Consider the following 27,010-nt stretch of genomic DNA (forward strand, 5'->3'; position numbering starts at 1 on the left):
GACCCGCCCACGTCACCGCCACAAGCGAGCATGACAATGGCTGTCACGAGAAATCCACTCTCAACCAAACTCTACCAGATAACAAAAATAGTATTCCTCTAAATCCTATATTTTTATAGAAAATAGGGTTATTATTGTACTGTTAAATTAGGAACTCCCCAAGGGTCGATTTTAAAATACCCACACTTTAAAATATTTCTTTACATAATTGAGTAGGTGTGTATAGTTTTCCATATGGACGTTGATGACTAGAAGAACATCTTCGAACAATAATTATGAATGACAGATATCTTAATTTTTTTTTACCTACCAGTAACATTATCGATGGTGAAGTAAGGGCTCGGCGGATAGATAATGATAGCTGATATAGGGGTCTCCTTATCAGTAGCAGTGTACGTGCCCAGAATCGATCCCACTGGCTGCTCCTCGATGATTCTCTCTACGTATGCGGGTTGAGTGAACACTGGAGCATAGCGATTCACATCCACTATATTGATTATAAGTTCGCCTGAAAAAGTCATATTATTTCAACTAACATGATACTAGAGGATGAAGAAAGTACTTAAGAACATTCCCTTGTGCCTGTATGTATCTATAATTAGCAGGTATGAAAAATATCATAGAAACAGTGAAACTTTTGACAAACTCGCACTACTTAAAAACAGTTTTTTTTTATGAAAATAAGCGACGAGACGAGCAGGACGTTCAGCAAATGGTAATTGACACGCCTTGCCCATTACAATACAGTGAGAATAAGGATTCTTGAAAGATCCCCAGAATTCTGAGCGGCACTACAATTGTGCTTGTCACCTTGAGACATAAAATGTTAAGTCTCATTTGCCCAGTAATTTGACTAGCTACGGCGCCCTTCAGACCGAAACACATTATGGCTTCACGGCAGAAATAGGCGCCGTTGTGGTATCCATAATCTAGCCGGCATCCTGTGCAAGGGAGCCTCCCACGGTAAATATTATTTCATAAGAAATCTTAAGACGAACACTGGCAATATAATTTTTATTTATTTAAGAAAAAACGAGAAAAGAAATGCAAGAAAACAGAATCACTATTTTTTTGGACATTAGGAGCTATGGTGACTTTTATTTTTGATCAAGAATTAGTAGTCTATAGTAACAAAATCTTAAAATGAATGTGTTTGCATCTTTATAATCTATCAAATTCAAATATTTTTATTCAAATTAGGATGGGACATCACTTATTGAAAGTCAAAAACTACCACCCATTCCAAAAAGAATGCCTCAGACCTGAGAAGAATGGGCGCAACAAACTCAGCGGGCTTTTTTTCACCGAAAAAATATGTTTACAAAGTAATATTGTATAATTAAACTTATTATTTAATAGCCCGCGGGCGGTCGTTCCATGCCCAATCTGTGGTATCATTAAGAAAGTCATTTATGTTATAGTAGCATTTACCACACAAACGTTTTTTACAAATTCAAAAACAATTCTTTTGAATAACGTAATACTTTTGTGTTGAACATTTTCTGGAACCTTGTTGTTAAAGCATATACATCGCCCTACAAAAGACTTACGAAGTACGCATACCAAGTTTATGTTTGTTGTGTTGTCACAGTTTCTAGCAAATTCCTCAATATGCTTATGAACACATAGAACATCAAGAATATATTAAGAAGCAACAGTCAAAATGTTTATTTCTTTAAATTTTTCTCTTAGTGATTCTTTAGGACCTAGGTTCAATTCACTTAATACCTTCAGTTCTCTGCAGGCTCTGTGCTGAAGCATCGGTGACAGCAACGGGCAGAGTGAGCACTGCGGCCTGCTCTCTGTTCAATTGCTGTGAGACGGTCACACTGCCGTTAGACATCACCGTCAACCAGTTGCTGAACGTACTAGGGTCTGCCACCTGTAGTGATCTTTAGTTAAAGGTGAAGAAGGGAACAGTCATTCATTATGAACTCCAAGTAAAAAGTGGGGTGGTGGTGGTGGTTTGGGCACGGGGAAGGTTACTGGCATGGGACGCGACTTGCGTTGACACTCTGGCTCCTTCTCATGTCCAAGTTACGTTAGCAAGTGCTGGGACTGCTGCTTCGACTGCCGACAACAGCAAGCGTCGCAAATATATCAGTCTCAGTGAGTCATACATTTTTATGCCGTTTGGTTACCCTTGGCTCGTGGGGCCCAGAGGCGCGCAGAATGTAGAAAGTACTATCTTCGCGCCTTAATGAGGCTACTGGAAACCCAAGCGTTAGCAGCTATATCGGTCAACGGATCAGCCTAGCTATCAAACGCGCTAATGCTGCCAGTATTATTGGTACGCTTCCCCGTAATGATAGTTTTAATTTAATGTAATATAGCTTATAGATTTGTTTTGTTCGAGTAATTGATTATATCTTATAAAGTATAAAGTAGATGATGTGAATACTTGTTGGAATATTACGAAAGGATTGAAGCGGAGAAGGATAACCCTGAAACGACTTCATTGTAGAAGTGTAATAGTTATTTATGCAACTGTTGTGTAATATTAAAACACGAATGTGGGTTTAATTAATGTGATAATAGTATTACATGAGTGTTTTAATACCTAATTATAAACAGTTGCATACAAGACTTTATCTACACCCATAATGAGTCCTCTATAAAAGATTCTGAAACAGTTAGCTTACTGCTAACATTAGAAAAACCCTTTATTTCATTATAACACTCGTTTGGATGATGTAATGGTTATTAGGACATTGGGTGTTTTAATCTTGGCAATAAGCTAACTGTTTCAGAATCTTTCATAGAGGATTTAAAGCATGGGTGTAGATAAAAGAGATTATTGCCCCTTACCTCTTTTCCATTCTTATCTACAGCTTTAATGCTCCTCCCTGTATCTAACTCGTAAACCAACATTCCGTTATCTAGGATATCAGGATCAACTGCCACAAGAGTGTGTACTTGAGTGCCAATATCAGCATCTGCGGAAACTTCAGCACGTTGGACCGGTGGAGTGAAGTATGGCTTCTTATCGTTAACGTTGGTGACGTGAACCACTAGCTCTGTTGTGCCAGTGAGGCTTGGAATTCCTGGAATTAAACATTTGATTATATATAGCCATGGACCGATGATCTGGTCAAGATCTCCGGAATAATTTGAATGGCAGAGGCCTTTGTCCAGCAGAGGACGTCTTCCGGCTGAGATGATGATGATCTAGCCTTAAGACTCCGAAGTTGCGAAAATACACCTTCTTCATTGACTACTGAATAAGATAGGCTAAGCTTATTAGAAAAGCACTTAGTAAGAGCAGTAATATTTTCTTTGATTAACGCGAGTGTTACACATTTAAATAAAACACTTTTTAAAGGATTAAAACGCGTGTAATTGTAACTGTGTTTTTAGGTTTTTGCGTAAAAGTTATATTTTATATTATTATTATTAATGTATAGATGAAAAAAAGTAATGCTACAAAAATGAGATAAGACATACCCATATCAGTGGCCACAATCTGTATCCTATAAGTGTTTCTCTTGTCAAAGTCCAATTTAGAAGATACTAGCACTAATCCTGTTGCGTTGTCCACAGAGAATGAGTCTATGGCACCCTTCTGAATGCTGTATTTGATTTCAGAGTTTATGCCACTGTCCAAGTCTGTAGCATGGACATTTGCCACCAGTGTACCTGAAAAAAATATTATAAACTGGATTTTTACAGTATAGTAATAAGTGTATTATTATTATTATTATTTGGGGATTAAAATGCACTTAAATCCTAGGATCTATTGTGCCCCCTGCTTGCGCTAGCACGCCTACCCTCAACTCCCCGTGTCTAAAAAAATGAGATATGGAAAACAATCGAGGCTACTAACTAGGAAACGTGTTACTGTGCCGAGATTAAAATGATATCCTCGAAACTTATTATTTTTAAAAGGCGTAGGACCCTTAGAGGGTCCAGGCAGGGCACATCCTCTGCTTTAAGTGAAGGTATTTTAAGACACCCCAGCCTGATTCTGGCAATGGCTTCGTATTCCAGATGGATGTGTATGGGGTCTTCAGCGGCTTCGCAGCAGAATCTGCACAGGTTTGATTCAGCTTGCAATGGCCGGATAGGAACCCCGTGACGGCTCTCAGTTGTCTCCTGTATGCTTTATTTAACAACACAAAACTAACAGAACATGATACCATTATATTTTTTAATTAATATCCGTTAAAACACAGAATAATTACGATTGAAACACTAAAATTAAAACGCGGTCCAATTTGACAGGAGACTAATGGAGACTAAATTGTTTTAAAACGGTTTCGCGGTCCATTTATTCCGTCGCGTTCTCACACCTAGATTTTTGTGTAAGGATAGTTATCTCATCCTCACACAACGTTCGTCTATTACGCTAGTATACTAAGTTTATGATTTAAACTGACATTGTCAGTACTATAAACTGATACTGGTAATGTCGGAAATGAAAGGTTAGAGTCCATAAGATTCTTTATTGATAATGATTTTGGGATACTACCTCCCAAATCTTAAAATCTTGTTAATTGGCGGCATCGATCAATCACAGAGACCCCGCCTTTTTGGTTGACACGCCGCGCCGCTCAGCTGATGCTCGCTATACGACATTGGACCGAGTTCAGGGCGATGACCTTAGTTTACTGGCAGAATAAATAAGCCAGAGGCTCTCAAGATTTTTGAAACCATTTAATATGAAATATTCTTTTTACATTTAACATAAGAGGGCATTTAATATTTTAGCATTTAATACGGGTTTTGATTTTTTAGTTTATTTTTTGTGGTGTTTCCGAATTCTACTTCATATCCATATCAATGAACGTACAGGGTTTTTTATAACACAGTCTATATAGCCATGGACGAATGAATAGCGGCCGCACAGGACCAATCGTCATGGCGATCCTTTGCCCAGCAGTAGACATCTTCCGGCTGAGATGATGATGATGATTGATGACGATCTAGCCTTAAGACTTTGAAGTTGCGAAAATACACCTTCTTTATTGCCTACTGACTAAGATATGCTAAACTTATTAGAAAAGCACTTAGCAATATAACAAATAATAATTCATTTTACGAGAATGTATTAGCCGGAAAAAAGTAATGCTACTCAAATGATTCTTTTGAAGGTTTTTGGGAGGTAGTAATTGGAGATTTCTGCTGTCCCATGAGTGTCTTTCAGTCACCAATGTGGCGTGTTTTATTGTTTCCAATTGTCTGTATGTAATGCTTCTGTATTAATACCAACCGACTGCGACATCCTCTGGTATGTTTGCCTCGTACCGGTCCGTGTCGAACACGGGCGCGTGGTTATTCACGTCTCGTATATTTATCTCGACTCGGCACGTCGCGTTATGGACACCGTCACTGGCCTGAGGATTACATACATACATAATTTAAAGGATAATGACCTATGACATGAGATTTATTAATGAGATTCGCAGGAGAACCAAAGTCACTGACATAGCCCAAATGATTGCGAAACTGAAGTGGCAGTGGGCAGGGCCTATAGTTCGACGGACAGATGGCCGGTGGGGCAGAAAAGTCCTCGAACGGCGACTACGTACCGGAGGACGCAGTGTTCGTAGGCCCCCACTAGATGGACCGACAATCTGGTCAAGATCGCCGCCGGAATACGTTGGATGAGGGCAGTGCAGGACCGATCGTCGTGGAGATCTTTGGGGGAGGCCTTTGTCCAGCAGTGGACGTCTTCCGGCTGATGATGATGATGATGACCAATACAGTATAGAGCTTGGGCCCCATACAAATATTTATGTGTCTCGATAAATCTTACCTTAAAATAAAGATTGATAACTCAATCTAAAAATGTAACTAAAATTATAGGATGTATTATTGTCTGGCACAATCTGGGCCCATATAATATGGTCAATCTCCTTTAAAACATTATTATATCAAATATATTTTGTTGTTAATATTGAATTAAACGAGCACAGTTCTTGTAGATATTTGTATCGTATCCCGGAAACGGCTTCAATTATTTGCATGAAGTAAACTACACGGGGATTTTTAGGGGCGATGATCCGACTTTTCCTGGTCTCTCTAGGAAAAAAAGGGCGTTTTACCAAGATTTCACACAAAGCAAGGCTCGGTTGTATTATGCATTGTAAATATTATGACGGGTACTTACGATATATATTTTATTAATTTTATGCCGATATTTCAATCCAATTGCATGAATCGCGGAGGCGGGGAGAAACTCTTGACACATTGCCACTTGACACTTGTAGTACACCAATCTTTCCACGTGGCGCCTAGTTCGTTTTAGTGTTTGATTTCCTAATTTACTACACACACTACTGACGACGCCCATATTTTCGGGTCTTTTTGTTGCATTTGTACTGCATAATGAGACCACGAGATTCCATGTTTGCGGTATGAAGCTTTTTGATTTCAATAGCTTCTGTAACAAGCCGTGGGATGTATTGGCGTTCAGCAGAAATCACCCGTGGGTTATGCAGCTCGATCCAGTGGTTGGTATCGTGAGTACCCGTCATAATAATGACATTGTTAAAGTTCCGCGATGATAAAAGTTGTATAACATAATATAATACATATTTGCATATTAAGTCGTATTACATGAAAATTTTAGGCCATTCGGCAACAATCTATATTTTTTATGTTATACATAACAATTAAATAAGATCTCATCTTTTCATTCCTCCATTTCCATCCTCTGAAATTAAAAATAAAGAGATATTAACAGCGCGTCTCACCATAACAGTAAGTATTATCCGGTTTTCGTCTGTAGAGTGAACGCCACCGGTTTCCGGTCGCACGGATATCCGACCGGTGAGAGGATCTATCCAGAATGGATGTGTTGCAGGCTCTATGATTGAGTAGCGAATGTCCGATGTTGTGTCGACATCCCGCGCTTGAACCTGTTAACATAGCATACACTATTACTACTGGAATCCATAGTAACGATGTGATCCCTAATACGGCTTAGCACAGATATAACAATGTTGGTATTCAACTATGAAACAGTTACAAAAAGCTGCAATTTCACCGTTTTGTTCGTGTTGTGTGTTTTCTACCGCATTTATCAAGGGGAGTGTTCCGAAGAGCTGTTTCACCTGATTCCTACCGCCGAATTCCCCCTTCGCACGATACGCGACAAGTTACGATATCATCCCCATCCTCTGGATGTGTGGCGGTCTTGCACAGTGCGATTATCACAAAGCTGTGGAATGAACTTCCTTGTGCGGTGTTTCCGGGACGATACGACATGGGTACCTTCAAAAAAAGCGCGTATATCTTCATTCAAGGCCGGCAACGCTCCTGTGATTCCTCTGGTGTTGCAAGAGAATGTGAGCGGCGGTGATCTTAACTTAACACCAGGTTACGCTAGTTTATCCTCCTTTTCCATAAAAAAAAAAGTTTTAGTCTTGGATCATTTATAAAACGCCGCGAAAATGTGACGTAGATTTAACTTATACATGACATGTATGTATGTTAGATTATTCATGTAGTGTTTTACTTTAATTTACACATGACACAAAGTTGAAAAACCGTTATATTTTAGAATAAATGAGAATAACATTGAAAATATAAAAAAAAATGTTTTATATATTAGTGTTTATGGTTTTATAATCATCTTGTGTGCTTTCTAATACAAAAGTAAAATATACAAGCTATATAAGAATCCCTTGACCTTGATCGGCCTTGACGTGCGAGATTGCTTGTGTATGTTTTAAAATATAACTATGCTTTAAAAGATAACTACTGAAATATATTTTGCAATAGTTTTTCAAGTAAAGTTATAAATATTTCAACATATTCCAAATTAAATAAATAACAGTCAAAGGAAATGACGCTTCAAAGTCCTTATTAAATTTGAATGGACGCTATTTGAAGTGGAATTTATTTGAATAAAAACAATATATCATACCATTATAATTATTGTAATGTCTTGGAAATATAGTCTAGATGTATTATAAAAATAGCAACTTACCAAATATTGGGTAAAACTTCGAAAAAAAACGAAAAATTCTGCGCACTTCATAAAGTATAATATCGTAGCTTATTTCAGTCTACCCTCACCTGAAGCTCTGGTTCAAACTTCGTAGCGTCCTCGTCTATGGACGCCTTATAGACGCGCGTGGAGAAAACGGGCGCGTTGTCGTTAGAATCCAACACCGACACGTGTAAAGAGACTACCGTCATCTGACCAGCACCGTCATCATCTGTGGCCTGTCCAACAAAACTTCATCAGCACGATATGGCCATAATATACGACGACATATTAGACAAATTCCGCTGCCTATTCAGCTAGACGTCCCGGCTTTGAATCCCGGTAGGTGCAAACATTTATATATATGATGAATATGGATGTTTTTTTCCGAATCATGTATGTTAATACTAAATAGCTGACCCGATAGACGCAGTTCTGTACATAATAAATAAAATACTGTTTTATTATGTATTTGTCGTTAATATTTCATAACATCAAGAATTATTTAGTAAAATATGCTCCCTGTTGTTATAATCAAATTGTTTCACAACAGAACTGTCAAACTGTGCGTCAATAAATGATTCCTTGTAATGGGCAGGGCGTGTCAATAACTGTCAGCTGAACGTCCTGCTCGTCTTGTCATAAAAAATATTTCATTTGAATATGACATCTAATGTCATACCTTGTATTGCAAAAAGTAATCCTTCCTAGTCTCATAGTCCAGGCACGGCTCAGTCCCTGGCATGGAACATTCCGCAACTGTTATAACTCCGCTCCGGTTGTCCACGTGGAATAATTCCGCACCATTACCGGACAGCTGGTATACGATACCTTCTGTTCCAAATCTAAAACAGATTTTGATGTGAGTGCTATTCACAGTACGAGGAAGAATAAACATTAAGTTATGATTTTAAAATGCTCTTATTAACAGATTAGCAGAAAAAAATATACACTTGCAACGCAATTTGCTTTTTATAAAGTCAAAGTCAAAAAGATCTTTATTCACTGTAAAACTTTATAAGTTATTTAGTGCAAGTCAGGAAGAAGTACAAAAGTTACAATAGCATTCAAATGAGTATAACAATATTAATTAACAAAGTTTAGAACATTAATTCCAACTATCTTTATCATTCAAATAATCTTTCACATTATAATAGGCCATATACACGTTACTGATGTGAATGAATTGTTTAGTGCATGTGAAATTAATATGATCATCTTCCATGTCTGTTTCTCCAAAATAAGATAAAGCTTAGAATGTACAGTTTAATTCTACTTTACATTGCATTTTTTGCTGACATTACCGGAGATGGACGTCGAGGAAATGGTACTCATTGTTGTTTTTATTTTTTCATTATGATAAATGCGATGATATACAGGCCGCAACCGTCACGACCCGTATGCAACCGACAAACAAGCCGCAGCGGCCAATACATGAATTTTATCATGATTTTCTAGGTCGCATCCGGTCGAAGTTGGGCCGTGGTCGCTCCAGTACGTGTTAGCTCTTCGCAACACAATGCCCAATATCTTTTGGCCTGGCCTTGACAATTGGGCAAAACAATTGTATGTTGCTTTTGGTAGCAGTAGAATACATGATACACACGCGCAGTGCGTTGGGATCGGGGTCATATTGCAGTACGCAATACTATAAGAGATTGTGTGACACTGTCAACAACTTAATTATTAATTTAATTTAACTTGGCATAACTGACTTTAAATATTTTTATATAAGAGGGAGCAAACGACGCATGGACATCAAAAAAACCAGCCTTTGAAGTGGGCGTATGCTGTAAGCTTAAGCTGACTTCGGGAAATTTGAACTTCGTCAAATTGATGCTTTGAACAATACTTAGAACACTACGCGTGGTATATGCTTAAGAGGGCGTAGAGAGAATCTTTACTTCGTAGAAGACTTCACGTGTTGAGACGATCAGTATGGTGCTTGTATATCATAAAATAAGTGCTGGAACAATATACCACCACCTTACAAAGCCTCCTTATCAGTTAATTTCTTTTAATTAAAAATGAAAGGATATCTTTTAAATGAACATCATAGTCAGCATTCCAGACTTAGAGAGACTTTTTACTTTTTGCGTTCAAAGAGACTAGGAGCTTTTTATTTTGTTTTATTTTATTATTTATTATTTCTATGATTTTGTTCTAAATATAATAACTATTTATAATCTGTATGTTTTGTTCTAGTTTTTAGTTTTTTATGTTTAATTAGTATAGTCAATTTAATTCAGGAGAGGTGTCCCTCTTGAGGTCATGTATCACGCAGGGACCACAGAAGATCAGCGTTGCAACACATTTGTGTTGGAACACATGCTGAGTGGCTCCTTTTTTAAACAGCACACGTTTTTATATTTTTATTTCTTTTAGTAGTTTCATTTTTGTTATATGTGTGTGTGTTAATAAATGCTTGTTCTTCTTTCTATAAAAATTCTTCTTTTAGAGACTTGTTGAAGTGATAGGTACTTCTTTAGGCGCGTTAAGAAAAAATTATGAGAGTGAAATTTTAAGATACGCGAGCATCACTGTAACACAAAAGTAACAGGTTGATGTTTGTTCCTAAAATTTTCTGAGGTTTGCGACATTCGTTATTTTTTTTTTGGTTTCTTCGTCCATTATTAGGACAGGTAAAGGGTTCAAGCACATACAGCCGTATTTATTAATTAATAATAAATTGTCAAAGCCATCTTTGCAAAATTTTTACAAAATTGTTCTGTCTAAAAACGCAGAATAACACGAAGAATAAAACATTTTATTTTATTTTTTAAATTAATTTTTGCTTATTTCCGCCAAAGAAGTATAACTTTTTGCATGCATCCATAAGTGCACACACACTTTTTTCCACATACAGCTACATAGACACAACTTACCTGCCAGTGTCTCGGTCGGTAGCTCTAATAACAGCGACACTGTGCCCTGCGGCGGACCTCTCAGGCACACTGGCCGAGTACGGCTGATCGGTGAACACGGGAGCGTTATCGTTGACATCTGTCAGGGATACGGTGACACTTGCTTTCGACGACAACTTCGGTGATGTGTGAACTTCTTCGGCTATCACCTTGAAAAAAAAAATAAGTCCTCGAATGTCGATTACGTACCGAAAGACGCAGTGTTGGTAGGCCCCACAAAATGGAAAACTATCTGGTCAAGATCACCGGAATACGTCGGATGAGGGCAGCGCAGGACCGGTCGTGGAGGAAGAATCCGTTTAAAAAAAGTTTCTGCAAGCGCAGCTCGAGCGTCGCCTATGAATCAGCATGGATCATATTTTTATGCTATTAATTACATGGATTTATAACAACTTGCTGGATAATTAACAACTAGCTGACCCGACAGACGTCAAAAACTCTTACGGGTGGAATTTCGTATATTCCGTTCTTAGTTGACCTCTACTCGAAAGCGAAAGGAATATTCCTAGCAAATTTCAAGTCTCTACGCCATATGGTTCCAGAGATATCGTGAAGAGTCAATATAGGTGGAAATTTCATAAATTATATTTTTTTTGTGTAAATAGTAAGAAACCTGTCTTAAAATATCAAGTTGACGATAAGTTTATCAAGTTGTCAACAAATTGTCGCCAATAGTTCAGAAGTTTGATGATAACATATCTTGAATTGATGGTAACATATTTGACACCAACTAGTTGGATTCAACTCAGGCTATCAGGGATCCTTCGTAAACTATCCGTTTATGCAGGCGTCCCGTGACGGCTCACAATTTTTTTTTAAATAATAGAATTCATGGTCACTTTAGCTTTCAAACAATATCAAGAAATATATCATATTACCTCCAATATAAACTTCCTCTGGTTAGGATCTTCGTAGTCCAGGGTAGAGTTAAGTCGTAGTGTAACAGTTGCACTTCCCGTGGCTATGTTTGGTTCTACAATGAAAGCTCCCATCTCGTCAGATAAACGCAGACTGAATACTGAGTTGAGACCCTGGAAAAGAATAAGAGTCATAAAAGCTATTGCAGCAGTATCGACTGCTATTTCTATTGGCTTTTTCTCTATCTCTATCTTTTTTCAAGACTTAACTATTAAAACATATTGCACTTAAGTGGTAACTCTCACTTCTGGGATTAATTAGACAAATAAAATTAGAAAATTTAAAATTTGAAGCCACAACCTGAGAGTTGAACAAGACATACAAGATTTATCAATGATACGTCATTCGAATGGTTTGCTCAGTTGGAAGAGCGCTTACACGGAACGCGAATGGTCGCGGGTTCGAGTTCCAAATCGGTCATAAATTTTGTAGACAAATTTAATTTGTGTATATTGCACAAAAAATGTTTTGTTGTTTGTCTGTCGGCTCTTTTGTTCGTGTGCTGACTGATATCTGGTTTTCGGTTTTCAATTATGCTTTTTTGCTGTCTTCCCCTAACATTTAGTGTTAGACTCATTGCAATTGATTCACAAACATAAAAGTTTTAGATGATGGAACGAAAACATCTGAGGGCGTTGGGGTTAAATAAATCGCTCTCTTGATCCTTTAGCATGAGGTCAGGTCTTTCCTGAATCTTTTCATTTAGCATTAACCCATGTTTGCTACGACATGGAAATGTTATGTCAGAGAACATGTTATAGCTCACCAGATCAGTGTCGTAGACGAGCATGTCGAGGTCCGGTAGTGGCGTCCCCAGGGGAAGGTTCTCTGGCACATCCACGCTGTATTCGCGCCGGTTGAACCGAGGAGGCTCGTCGTTTACGTCCTTGATGGTGATGGTGACGCTAGCAACAGATGATGTGATGTTCGACACCACCGGGCTTCCATTGACTATCTCACTTGCCTACAAGATAATTTTTTTTATTACGAAATAGTCAGACTCATAAGCTTGCGATAGTGCACTCGTTCAGTTGCAACACGAAAAGTAATTAAAGAGCGTAACCTCCCTTTAGCACGTCTGGAAGACATACATTTTCCAAACAGCTGGAAGACAAACTTTAGGAGTATATATTAACTATTTTACTGACTAATATACTCCGTATAGGGGGCCAATTCAAAACCCTGCCACTCTGAAGCAACTTATATTTTAATCTTAGCAAAATTCACCTTGATTTGTTAAATAAGGGACGGATATACGCCCTGCCCATTACAATTTCATTGCCACTCATGATGCTTGAAAAACCCAAAAAATTCTTAGCGGCACTACAAATGCGCTCGTCACCTTGAGACATAAGGTGATAGATAGATAAATTACGAATTATTTCCTTATAATGTACATCATTTATTCAAAAATTTAATATTTATCAAGTTTTGTGGTATAAATAAATGTGTCCCAAATTAAGACAAAGAAACATTTAATAATTTCAAATTATTTATAATTCACAATAATTTGTTATAAAATATAATTTTGAATTTGATCAGCCTAGCGAAACTCAATACGAAAAAAGCAATTCACTTGATTGTATGAAACGTGCAGTCATTGACAGATTGATATATGACGGCTATAATCTTGTAAAAAACGGAGATAGCCGAAATCCACTACGTTTTAAATAACTGTTCGCTTTCAAACTTTGCCGGATTATACTTCGTCGCCAATCGCCATACTGTAATTACTACTATTTCAAACTTAATAATAATAATAATATATTTATTTGCAAAAACCATAGTATAATGGTGTTTAAATATTAAAATAATGGGCTTATATGTTTTGCTAGCACGAGTCCTAGGATGCAAATATTAACTACAATGAATATCAGAATTTCATTTCCATAAAACACTAAACATTTCATTTTTCATTTCCTTAACACTATAAAAATTATAAGCATTTAGCCAACTATATAGCTTATTCTTAAATAACCTAGAATTTAAATTTTTAATGCTAATAACTTATAAACACGAACACAATTCAGTCAATGAAAGTCAAAATTTCAATTCTTACTCAGGCAATCCCGCCTCTTATTACGTAGTATTTACAACATCTTTCCACGTAATATTTCTGTTCGAATATTAGTCATTGTTTCATGTATTGGCTTAACAAATTGATCTGTTTAATTTAGCTTGTTTGTGATAATTTTAGTCGGTGATTTAAAATTCTTAATAAAAAAAAATACCCTTTTGATCTCATTTCCTAGAAAATATATTCAAAAGCGCTTAGCTTAAACCTAATTGAATAAAGTTTATTTGACTTTGACTTTGACATATCGATCTTAAAATATTCAAAGTAGATGAAGATACATTTTCAAACAGTTCATGCTAGAATTCTTTAAGTGCCTATAATCCAACAGGTCTTAAGATCAACAACATGACGAGAAGACTTCTCAAACTCGTAATTGGATATTACTACCACCTGGTCTCCACCAAATATTTCGTTGTTTACGATCCACGCTGTCTTATAACACCAAAAGGATTTTTGAACCACCTCTAGTAAGATAATTAAGCAGCAGAAATTAGGTCAAGCCATGCTCTATGAAACTGTCTCAAGGACGCCAGAATATATCAGAATAATACAAATGCCTTTTTGCGAATACACTTTTTAAATGGAACTTACTCTGACGGTGAGGTTGAGAGGAGACGATGGATCTGCTAAAGCTTCTCTGTCAAGTGGTTTGGCTGTCTTTAGTTCTCCCGTCTTGCTATCCAGCCAGAAAAAATCCAACGGATCTAAATAATAATTGAACATATTATTACATTTTGTTAATTAAGTTTAAGAAGCCCGCCATGCGAGTTGTTCTAGTGTGGTGTCCATCGTTAACCTTTTTGTGAATTTTTCCGTTTTGTAAATAAAGATTTTTGTATTTGTATTTGTTAAGCTGAAAAGCGTTTCATAGATAATTATATTACTAATTATTTTCCATATTATGTGCCTACATCTTTTATTCAAAGATTTAAGATTTTACAAGCATAACACTTATAATATTTAAGTATAGTTATAGTAATAATTTTACTTGCATAAATATTTTTTAATGGAAATAAGGTACGAGACGAGCAGGACGTTCAGCTGATGGTAATTGATACGCCCTGACCATTACAATGCAGTGCCGCACAAGATTCTTAAAAAACCCAAAAACTCTGAGCGGAACTACAATTGAGCTCGTCACCTTCAGACATATGATGTTAAGTCACATTTGTCCAGTAATTTCACTAGCTACGGCGCAGACCGAAACACAATAATGTTTACACATTACTGTTGGCAGAAATAGGTGCCGTTAATCTAGCCGGCATCCTGTGCAAAGGAGCCTCCCACTGGTAAAAACAGTTGCAGAAGAACTTTAAAATAATGATAATCTCTAGGGCTATTGAGCTAAGCATTATTGGATCACACAACTTACTCGTGATAAGTTCTAAGTGCACATCCCTGGGCTGTGCACGATCTGCGTCCCGTGCCTTCACCAGCAAGGCCACTGTCCCTACAGGAGCATCTTCAGACAGAGAGGCACTTAGAGAGCCGCTGAATACTGGGGGACTATTCTGAACATCTACTACCTTTACTTCGACAGGTGCTGAGGAGTTTAGTGTCCCATCCTGCGAATAATATAAAAAAATAAAATGACAACTAGCTAATAACTACCTGACCCAGCAAACGTCGTACATAATATAAAGTAATTAAAAAAAAATCAATAATAAAAAATTTTTGGGTATATAAAATACTTAGATGCAACCGATTCTCAGACCTAATAAATATATCGTACTACAATTATTGTATTCGATTGCCATCTTGCAACCCTATAGCGGATTTGTGGATGGAACAGAATAATATAAAATCGCAATACAAAAATTGTTGTAGACAGATCGTAGAAGGGCGAAAATTTTAAGCTTATTTGTAATCATTTAGGGGTATGAAAAATAGATGTTGGCCGATTCTCTGACCTTTCGACAAATCGGTTCAGCCGTTTCGGAGGACTTTGGTAACAAACACCGGGATACGAGAATTTTATATATTAGGTAATTTAACTTTATCACAGGAAAAATAGTAGAAACGGCTCCACAGTGCGGTTTCCAAGGAACTTTCTACCACGTACTACAAAGCTGTGGAATGAGCTTCCTTGTGCGGTGTTTCCGGAACGATACCAGATGGGTACCTTCAAAAAAAGCGCGTTCACCTTCCTTAAAGACCGGCAACGCTTCTGTGATTCCTCTGGTGTTGCAAGAGAATGTGGGCGGCGGTGATCACTTAACAACCACCCGTACGCTCAATTGTTGTCGTAGTCTTTTCTTCTGTCATAAATGCGTTTTGCATTGGTAACTGTAAAACCATTTTATTCTATTAATTTAAAAATAACATTGTATATATAATATTGACTTTGAAGTTTTTCGCTGATTATTTGTTAAGACGTGCTTACATAATATTATATTGAAGTTTCATGTTAAATAGAAGTTTGTGTTAACAGCAACGCGAATTTTTAATACACTTAAAACGACTTTTCTGAGTACCTGATTCGAGGGAACATAATAAGCTATTTATTAAAGAAACACAAATTTAACATTGTGGTTTCTAAGCAATAAAAACCACTGAGGTTTGTACTATTGCTAAATCAATTTACAGAGTCATATTGATAAAAGAAAAAATAGATTAATAGATAAATTTGAAGTGGGTTATTTAATTATTTTACTTATGTAATCCCTATTATTACCGTTGCATGAAGTTGGAACTGATAGAACTGTTTGTCGTTGTAGTCGAGTTGACGAGTCAGTACTAATGCCCCAGTGTACAGGTTGGCTGTTGAATTGATACCAACTACTTTGAAGTACTCGCAGGCGTCGGGCCACTGGAAAGTAAATTAAACATATATTAGAATAATAGTACATTATTGCAAAGGCCGGGAAATAGGCAATTGCAGGTCAAGTATGAGTTTGAAGGCTTTCAATTAATGCCGTTTTTAACATGAACTGATCATTTTCATCATGGAATAAATTGCACATAATGTAGGTGGCTTTTAAGTTTTAGCAATCTTATTAAAATACGCCAAAAATACTGTTTCGGAGAAACTTTTCACTTTTATCTCGTTTTTCTAACTCATAAAATTTTTCTGTATTTTTCCTTTGCCTTCGCTGGAAGCAGGTTTTCCATTGCAAATTTGGCTTTTGATCTTAAGTCTGGTGGAGTACAACCAATCTCTATTTCACACTCTGAACAGTTGGAACTCATTTTAAATATTATTAAATTTATATTTATTAAGTAGGTATGTAAATTAAAAATCAAGACAAATTTTCAGCTTTGCCGTCAATTCTTTTTTATCATCTGTGCCGACAGGCTAACGCATTTATGGCTATACAGCCACGTAAACGCAATTTGTACTAAGCAAAGAGACTATGATATGCCAAGAATGACAAAAGAGATCCGATCAAAGAGTATTTAATAACCCCAGCACACCGTTTCATACAACATTGCAGGAGCGTTGTAATGTTCCAAATTCAAAAAACCCTCCTGCAATGGATTTGATTTTCTTTGTCCAAAAATACGATACTACGCGTGTTCTTTTTTCTAAAATAATTACATTATTTCCATGCATGTTCGAGAAAAATAATCTTAGTCGTATCCATAGTATAATTTTGTTGAATAATAAATTATTAGAACAGTCGCCTATAATTGTTTATATGTACATACATTACATTGCTGCGTACGCTTCCAATGCTCCGATTATTAAGGAACTAGTGCAGCAATGGTGTGTAAAATGATGATAATACGAAATATATTTAGAATCTCAAACTCAAAAATGAATGCCATATATATTTTATTAAATAGAACAGCAGTAGATAAAAACGAAAACGAAAAATCTGCCAAGTGTAAGTCGGACTCGTCCATGAAAGTGTTCCGTAGCAGCAAGTAACGATTCTAAAGTTTTCTGAATATCAGGGAGCCCTGCAAATAAACGTGGGAAACGTTATACGTCCGAATAAACCAATCACAAGCAATGCCTATTTGCAAACATTTTGCATATTGTTGGTTTATTCTCAGATATAACATTATACCAAAGCTATTTATGAGGCCGTAGGATGACAAGAAAAAAAAAACTGGTGGTGGTGGTCGTTGTTGTTTATCATACCTGCTGATTTGCGGCGCATTCCACCTCAAGGCTATCACCGACTGAATCCACATCTTCGACCTCTATATTCTTCAGTATCGTGGTCCCGATGGCCTGGTCTTCCGGCACGTCCACTTCGTATGGACTCTGAAATAAGTGGAGTTAATAAGTCTTTAATTGGGCAAGGCTTTTACAATATGATCCCAGAAAATGTACAAAACAAATGTGTTACGGAATTTAATAGAATTCTTAATAAAAACGCCCTCAGGTTCTTTAATTATAAATGTTTATTGTACGATATAACATTGTAATCCATATAAAAATATCCCGCTGAGTTTTCTTCTCAGGTCTTCTTCTCACGTTCAAAAAGTGATTTTGAACCCTATTTTGAATAAAAATATTTGAATTTCAGCATTATAAATATTATCCATATAGATTTTGTTAATATGGATATCTTAAATAGATACATCCTCATTCAAAACTCCCTTTTCTTTATTCCTATACAATTTCCCTATTCTATGTCTATAACTATTTCTAATAATATTTTCTTAACCATGAAATCAACTAATCTTGGGCTCACCTCATGAAAGGTGACGACAGCCTCTATCTCACAGCTTTAAATTTCGACAAAAATTGAATCAAAAAGGAAACTTTGTTGTAAAGAAAACTTAGCTTAATTTTTTTTTATTAAAATAAGGGACGAGACGAGCAGGACGTTCCATTGATGGGAATTGGTACGCCCTATCCATTACAATGCAGAGCTTTTCAGGATTCTTGATTAACCAAAAAATTCTGAGAGGCACTACAATTGCGCTCGTCACCTTGAGACATAAGATGTTCAGTCTCATTTGCCCAGTAATTTCACTAGCTACGGCGCCCTTCAGACCGAAACACAGTAATGTTTACTAGTAACTGCTTCACGGCAGAAATAGGCGCCGTTGGGGTACCCATAATCTAGCCGACATCCTGTGCATAGGAGCCTCCCACTGGTCAAAACTTACAACAACAGGTACGGTCCGTATTGTCCGTACCGTACGGTCGTTTGTCCTCCTTTCCATAAAAAACAAAAAAAAACTTGTCATAAAAAATATAAAAAAAAACAAAGTGAAAAAACTATAAAAACAGATCTAGATATGTTTTTGTTCAACTCTATGGTTGTAGCTTCATTTACAGGATCTACTTTACAGTTGATAACATGCTCAACCCCAATATTTGCCTATTAGGAAATTGACTTGAGATATCGCTCTTGTAAATCTAAACACGAACTCTTCGCGAGTACCATAAGTTAAACGATACCAATTCAGAACTTGATATATTCCGTGGTGGGCTGGTCAGGTTTAAAGGAAGTGTTGTTAAACACTTAACTCAATCTGCATTTGACAAATAAGTAGTTTTTCTTTTTTTTTCGTCTTCATTATTTTAATAAGTTAAAGTTATAATTTGTACTTTCATTTTTTATTTTGTTTTTATTATAGCTTAGATAGTATTCATTCTATTTTTCTGAAGTAATTAGAGAGTATTTTTTGTAATTTTTATGTTCACCATAATTGTCGTATACTTTAGAACTACTAATTGTAACATTAGATTAAGAAATTTGTATTGTATATGATGTGGTGTGCTTTAATAAATAAATAAATAAACAATTTGTTATTTTTTAAGTGATAACCCTTTATATAATTAATCCCAGAAGTGAGGGTTATCACTTTAAAAAAAATTACATATTGTTAAGACAAGTAGATAAATACTTTTTTTTCGCAGAATTGTTGGATACGACAGTACTTGGTCATATAATGGTAATGTTATGTAATTAATGGAGAGCCTTGCTAAAGAATTTACCAGTGTAATGGTCATTAACTTGACTTATTAAGCAGTTAATTATGTTATTAAGCACCTAAATTGGTCATAAGTCATAAACGATTTCTGTGAAATACACTGACAATGTGACGCTAAATAAAGAAATATAATCCACCAATGGGAGGCTCCTTTGCACAGGATGCCGGCTAGATTATGGGTACCACAACGGCAGCTACTCCTACCGTGAAGCAGTAATGTGTAAACATTATCGTGTTTTGGTCTGAATGGCGCCGTAGCTAGTAAAATTACTGGGCAAATGAGACTTAACATCTTATATCTCAAGGTGACCAGCGCAATTATTGTAGTGCCGCTCAGAATTTTTGGGTTTTTCAAGAATCCTGAGCAGTGTAATGGACAGGGCGTATCAATTACCATCAGCTGAACGTCCAGCTCGTCTTGTCCCTTATTTTCATAAAAAAATGAGTTCACTGAGTCCCAAGTTTATTATTATGTAATCATATGATGCTTGTATATTCTTAAGGTGGTCAAAGCAACTTAAAAACGATACATACATTTTTGAAGGTGGGTGGGTTGTCGTTCTCATCTAGCACGATGACGTTGACTGGCTGGGTCTGCACCAGGTTGATGTCCGCAGTAGGATCCAGGCTCTCAATCACCACCAGGAACTTTATTGTGTCTTCTTTCTGAAACGGTTTTGCTTTCAATTTAGTTCAGTGTTTATATATTATTCAATTAGGCTTAAACTAAGCGCTTTTGAATCGTCACTACAAATACTTCTTTTAAATTACTGAATTTACCATAATATGTTCGTAAAAAGTTCATGAGATGAACACACAAGAAACTCAACGGCCACTCTTTTCAATCAAATAGAGTATTTTACAATGGCCTTACAATCCTTACCATTAGTAAGGACCGGATCCAATTGATGAATCGCGTTTAAATAATATAAATAATTTCATAAGACGTAATAAAGAATTAACTGTATAAATATAAATTATAGAAACATAAGTCCCAACTATCTTTATCATTCAAATAATCTTTCACATTATAATAGGCCTTTGATGTTAATTTATGCTTTACGATACATTTAAGTTTAAATAATAATCTATGTAATTATTACAACCCATATCTATTTAATAATAGGTACTTAACACAATAATATTATGATAATATTTCATAATAAACTCACCTCTCTGTCCAACGGGTGCACGAGCGTCACCTCACCGGTTTTCGTGTTAACGGCAAACTTATCCGTTCCCGCTAGACCGTATTTGATCTGAAACTCGTCATATGACATTTTAAACACTACGAACTCTTATTAATATCTGGGTCACGGATGAGTAAAAAAAGAAGGACACCGCGCCGTGATATTAGCAAGTGAAGCAACGTTATGCTAGTGTGTGTGCGGTTACGGGGGATATTAGTTACACAATTTTTTTTCCCTTAAATAATCATATAGTATCGTTTTTACACTTTTTCACAACGCACGACGGCATTTTTAAAATATTTTATTGAGGCGCAAACTGATCTGTCACAGACGATAACAATTCTCATAATGGCCGCCTATCGGCCTGTAGTAGTGTAAGTGTTTGCGTGGGCTATGTATTTACACGTTAATCGGCTTGTTTTGGTGTTACACTGTTATGTAAGGTGACACGGAGTCCTCATTTTTTTACTAGTCCGTGGTCTGGGTTATATTATCTTAATTTCCACAGTTATACAAATACTATACAATACAATTTTACTTAAAGAGATTTTGTTATATTTTTATCATTTATTATTTTATCTTAATGTATAAAAAAAACGTAAATAATAATATAACACTAGTCAAGTGCAAGTCAATACCGCACACGAAGGGTTCCATACCAAAAATATAATAAGTATTCACATTAATGTTTCTTAAATTATTTCGTATTTTTTTTTATTTGTATGGCGGTCATCTTGAAAGTCGCCATCTTGGTAATTCGCTACTTAATAGCGGCAATAGACACATTTTTTCAAAATGTCTACTGTCTAATTTATAAGATATAAACCCCTCAGAGACGTATGAACGCATGGATTTAGTAACACAGTAATATTTCTCGTTGGCTACTCGATCGGCTACGGAAGGAAGACTTCACAAATAGGCAAATCTGGTAAGAAGAAAAGCCAATTAAGATGATGTTGTTTCGATATTAAAAACCAATACAACATAAGCTATGACATCAAGATGTGTTTTTGTGTATGTAGGTATACTTTCATGTAGAGACGTCGCTTCATTGTGTGTCTTCTACCGCATTTATCACGGGGAGTGTTTCGAAGAGCTGTTTCACCTGATTTCTGACGCCATAAATAAGGCGGTCCTCCACAGTGCGGTTTTCAAGGAGCTTTCTTCCACTTACGACAAAGCTGTGGAATGAGCTTCCTTGTGCGGTATTTCCGGGACGATACGACATGGGTACCTTCAAAAATAGCGCGTACACCTTTCTTAAAGGCAACGCTCCTGAGATTTCTCTGGTATTACAAGAGAATGTGGGCGGCGGTGATCCCTTAATGCCAGGTGTCCCATACGCTCGTTTGTCCTCCTTTTCCATAAAAAAACTGTGGTACAAGGTAACAAAGCTCTGGGATACAACACCAGTGGGAGGCTTCCTTGGTGGGTATCAACGGCGATGTTGTTACGCGGTCAAGCTGTAGTTAGCAAGAACTATTTGTGTTTCAGTTTGAAGAGCACTACTGTTAGTGAAATTACTAGCCTTATATTATAAGTCTTAACATTTAAATATTTTCCGAATCAAAACCGACGGTGAATTTCAATGAGAAAAACGTACCATCAGGTGTCAAGTAATGCTCTTCTCGTCACTATTTCTCATAAGAATACTTCTTTTCAAGACTATCCAATTACAAACTGAGTTACAATTCAAAGTCAAAGTCAAATAAATTTTATTAGGCTTAAACTAAGCGCTTTCCCTAGTCAGTACAAATATTTCTTTTAAATTACTGAATCTACAATATGTTCGTAAAAGTGAGAACAACATACAAGAAACTCAATTACCACTCTTTTTTTCTTCTTTCAATCAAATAGAGTTTTTTTCAATGGCTGTAATATACATAACCAATTAGTTTGTAAGGTGCTGCATGCTGCATCCAATATATGAGTGGTGTTCAAATATTATAAATTATTTCATTAAAAGTAAAAAGGAATTAACTGTATAAATATAAATTATCGTAACATTGGATGCATCAGCCTTTAGAGATTGAATTCATTGTTTGTTTAAGGATGCTTCGTGGACATGATGGTCGGGATTACTGTATTCTTAAATACAAGTTAGAAAACCACTGGCTCGCTTCTTGTAAACTTGTGAGACATGCACAATATGATACCGTTGATATATGTTGGTATAATATGTTTGAAGGTCTGTCATATCCATCTGAAAACAACAAGGGAAACCACAACATACCGGCAGCCCATTAGGATCAGTTCCCAGCAGAGTGTAGACCACGTCACCGACAGCTGTACTTTCCGACAGTGCCAAGTTGTCCATGTCTTGTACGAACACTGGCAATCCTTTCAGATATACTGGAAATATTAAGGAAACAAATTAAAAATATAATGGAAAGGCATGGACGGCGCATAGCAGTATGGTACACCCACAAATATATACTAGCTATATATATATACTAGCATAGGTATAGACGAACATAGAGTGCGAGAGGGAAGAACAAATCTAACGGAGATATAGCGAGATAGAAAACGAAATTGAATCTATTGTTACTGTAAACTATTTAGATTGACAAGGAAAGAAAGAAAGAAAGAAAATTATATTATTCGCTCGCACTGTATGTATACAAAGAATGAAAAGAAATAAAATAAATTACTAGAAAAAAATCTAAAATAAAAGCTACAATTCAACTATGTTATTCTCCCAACCGAGAGCAGATTGCCTTAGTCGGATAATTAAATGAAAGAGCGTGATAGCTCAGCCTCATTCAATACCAAGATATCTATATTGTCACTTCTAAAGTACATATACACAAACGTACAGAAAAAATCTGTGAACTATTTTACTAGGTGTCGGTAAAATAAATAAAAGGTGCATAAATGGTTTATTTTTGTAAAAAAAAACCGATTTCATCATCAATATTATCTGTGGAAAAAACAAGGAAATACAATAATATGAGAATGATAATATGTTCCAAATTTAAATGTAGAATTTTTATTTTAACAGAAGTTATGGTCGGACAACGTTAATATTTAACTAGCTTTTTTCTTGACAACTAACATGAAAAAATAGCCGAAAACTGTTACGATAGACCAAACTTTCTCAGCGTTTCAATGAAGACATTGTTAAAGGTGCTAATTGCTCCGTTACGGTGTTTTTCAACAGCACCATTGTCTATAACTCAATGGTCATTCATACGTTGCTCTACTACTATTTGAATAGATATGCAATTATTTTCTAACTGTTAATTCTATTAAACGGTTTTAATATGAAATGTAATATTTTTTAAGACACATTTTGCTAAATAATTTTCTATAACTATTACTTTCTTTTACAATTTGATTTTTATACGCCATTCACAGCACCAAAAGGACTACACTGAATATCTTTCGCCCCTATTTCTCAGATATCAATAATTATCTAGTAATCAATATAAAAATACGTAAAGCGAAACTTAGTATCCCTTTTAAGAAAAAAAAACAGATGGACGTGTTTACGCGTATAGTTAAATTTTTATATGGTGAAGATGTGCAAAAAGCTATTTTACTTAAATAAAATGCCTTGTAAATACATTAAATTAATTAAAATAAATATTACACACACTACTGCTTGAATGACACACACACAAACATTATAGAGATGTAGTCTTTGACAAATAAGTTCAAACTTAAAAATTAAATAAATTATGGTCGAATGTTGATCTCTGGGCTACCAGTAGTATATTTAAATAAATGATAAGAATACCTATCAAATATAAGAATAATACCGAATTGTAAATTCTGAATAAGAACCATTCGGTCACGATCTAAAAAGCAAAGATTACCTAATCGGAAGCAGGCAGCTGCCCAGAGTACCACGGAGAGCCATCGTGACGTCATCTTGTACTACCTGCAACAAATAAACTATTTAAAAAAAAATAACTTACACTGTTGGGTACCTGCAAATATGGCACCGACAAATATATTAAACTAGCGTTGTAGAGCTAAAGTTTAGAATCTGGAGGTCTATTACTAAAATCGAAAGCCGAAATTTCGTTACGAAACGATAGAACAACGAAATTCGGTTTTACTTCGAATCCGAATAGTGCGGACGCATTTTGTTTCGGAACCATAGACATTTTCTTCTTCTTCTTCCCGTTAATGGGAAAGGCAAGTGCAGAGCCATGCAGCCATCGTCAAAGGTATGTTTTTTCCAAGTCTTGTGAAGTTGTAGTTACGATCATAATAATTTCAAACAACGAGAAAGTAAATGTCAAGTGAATTTGGGAATAAGATAAGCGAAAGAGAAAATGTCTAGTCGCGAACTTCGTATTGATCTTCAGATCCGAAACACTTTCGTAATAGGAAAATGTAAGATCCGTCAACCAAAACTTCGTACTTCGATTTTGGTAATACGGCTCCTGATAGAATGCAATCACTACACCATCTTCATATTCAAGGAATATTCTGCCAGATAAAACTACCAAAATGTACAAAAATATCTTTTTGCGTGTTTCCGGGACGATACGGCATGGGTACCTTCAACAAAGCACGAACACCTTTCTAAAAGGCCGGAAGCAGTTCTGAGATTCCTTTCCCTATATCAAAATAAAAGTTTTCGGGGTCGTGTTGCATTACAGTACCGTCTAGGTCGTTTTATGATGCGTCACGACTTAGATCATAAAGCCAGTTTATACAGAGAATATACTGATCATAAGGTCGTTTCATTGCACCCCGTCTACATTGAGCCTATGTTCGACGGTTTGATTGCATTGAATGGAAACTTCGCACAGTTATCAAGGACCGATGGCAATATAGTAATTAAAACAAATGTCTCGTTCTTATCAGCTTGATATGTATGTCCGTTTGCATGTAACGGAATATTTGAAGATGATTTTCGACTCCTACCAAACGCATACAATTCAATAAAATAAGTAGTCTGTCCTATTTTCTTACCAGGCACTTCAGGATTATTTATGACTAATACCTGGTACCTTTCAAATTAAAAACAAAAATAAAAGATAAGAAGTAATGCTTACACATTACTGTTTCACGGCAGAAATAGGCGCCGTTGCGGTACCCATAATCAGCCGGTATCCTGTGCTAAAGAGCCTAACACTGGTAAAACCTTCAAGTGAGCTTCAAATACGTTCGTTTTGATATAAAAATAGTGGGAATTCGACAGTAGTTTTCAAATTTCTGCCTCAGTGGGAAACATCGAACTTCTAAGATTAGCATAGACACTACCGGAAGTGTACAGTTACGCGGCTCCGCATGCAAATAGACAAGTCTCAATAGATAGTTCATATGTACGAGTTCCGTTCTCAGGGTTCAATAGATCCACTTCTTTATATGATTAGTTAAGACGACAAGGAAGGCGACTTAATGTGAAGTAATAGGTTATTCAAGTACGCGTGTCTATCTCAACATAATTGGGTATTCTGCTTGTTTCGGATTGATCAATCTTGTTGGTTTCTTTTTCGTTTCATTTTTTTAAGTTGTGTATTCTTTTTTATTATGAAAATAAGGGACGAGACAAGCAGGACGTTCAGCTGATGATAATTGATACGCCCTGCCCATTACAATGCAATGCCACTCAGGATTCTTTAAAAACCCAAAAGCTCTGAGCGGCACTACAATTGCGCTCGTTACTTTGAGACAAGATAATCAGTCTCGTTCGCCCAGTTATTTCACTATCTACAGCGCCCTACATACGGAAACACAGTAATGCTTACACATTACTGCCTCACGGCAGAAATAGGCGCCGATGTGGAACTCAAATCTAGCTGGCATCCTGTACAAAGGAGCCTCCCTCTGGTTTTGCGTTATAGGGTTCCGTACCTCAAAAAAAAAAAAGGAACCCTTAAAGGATAACTTTATTGTCCATATATCAACACCCTATATATCGGGAACGCGTGGAAGTAGGTACCGAGCTTAAATTAAAACTATATAGTCAAGTCTACAGTCTCCTGAAGTTAGGAAAAAATCAAACCTTAAAAGTTAAGTTAAAAAACATACTTACGAACGCGGATAGCTTTCGTATCACGAATTATAATATCTTCCTACATACGAACATTCAAATACGTCTTCGTCTAAC

General features: G+C 36.2%; 1 protein-coding gene across 1 annotated transcript in view; it reads right to left on the bottom strand.

Moving 5' to 3' along the window:
* The window catches only part of LOC126974522 (cadherin-87A), a 76,663-nt gene that overhangs the window by 24,876 nt on the left and 24,777 nt on the right, over positions 1-27,010 (bottom strand). Inside the window, exons 2-20 of the mRNA XM_050822032.1 lie at positions 24,759-24,823; positions 23,174-23,292; positions 20,923-21,009; positions 20,285-20,416; positions 17,940-18,065; positions 16,527-16,661; positions 15,225-15,417; positions 14,444-14,556; positions 12,542-12,739; positions 11,736-11,888; positions 10,819-11,006; positions 8,616-8,778; positions 8,023-8,172; positions 6,696-6,860; positions 5,210-5,333; positions 3,445-3,636; positions 2,809-3,044; positions 1,729-1,882; positions 311-508 (exon numbers count right to left, since the gene is read on the bottom strand). Of these exons, the coding sequence (XP_050677989.1) occupies positions 311-508; positions 1,729-1,882; positions 2,809-3,044; positions 3,445-3,636; positions 5,210-5,333; positions 6,696-6,860; positions 8,023-8,172; positions 8,616-8,778; positions 10,819-11,006; positions 11,736-11,888; positions 12,542-12,739; positions 14,444-14,556; positions 15,225-15,417; positions 16,527-16,661; positions 17,940-18,065; positions 20,285-20,416; positions 20,923-21,009; positions 23,174-23,292; positions 24,759-24,813 (2,881 nt within the window). The 5' untranslated portion in view covers positions 24,814-24,823. The remainder of the gene's footprint in view (positions 1-310; positions 509-1,728; positions 1,883-2,808; positions 3,045-3,444; positions 3,637-5,209; positions 5,334-6,695; positions 6,861-8,022; positions 8,173-8,615; positions 8,779-10,818; positions 11,007-11,735; positions 11,889-12,541; positions 12,740-14,443; positions 14,557-15,224; positions 15,418-16,526; positions 16,662-17,939; positions 18,066-20,284; positions 20,417-20,922; positions 21,010-23,173; positions 23,293-24,758; positions 24,824-27,010) is intronic.

Source organism: Leptidea sinapis, chromosome 32 (genome assembly GCF_905404315.1).
Source record: "Leptidea sinapis chromosome 32, ilLepSina1.1, whole genome shotgun sequence".
Taxonomy (NCBI): Eukaryota; Metazoa; Arthropoda; class Insecta; order Lepidoptera; family Pieridae; genus Leptidea; species Leptidea sinapis.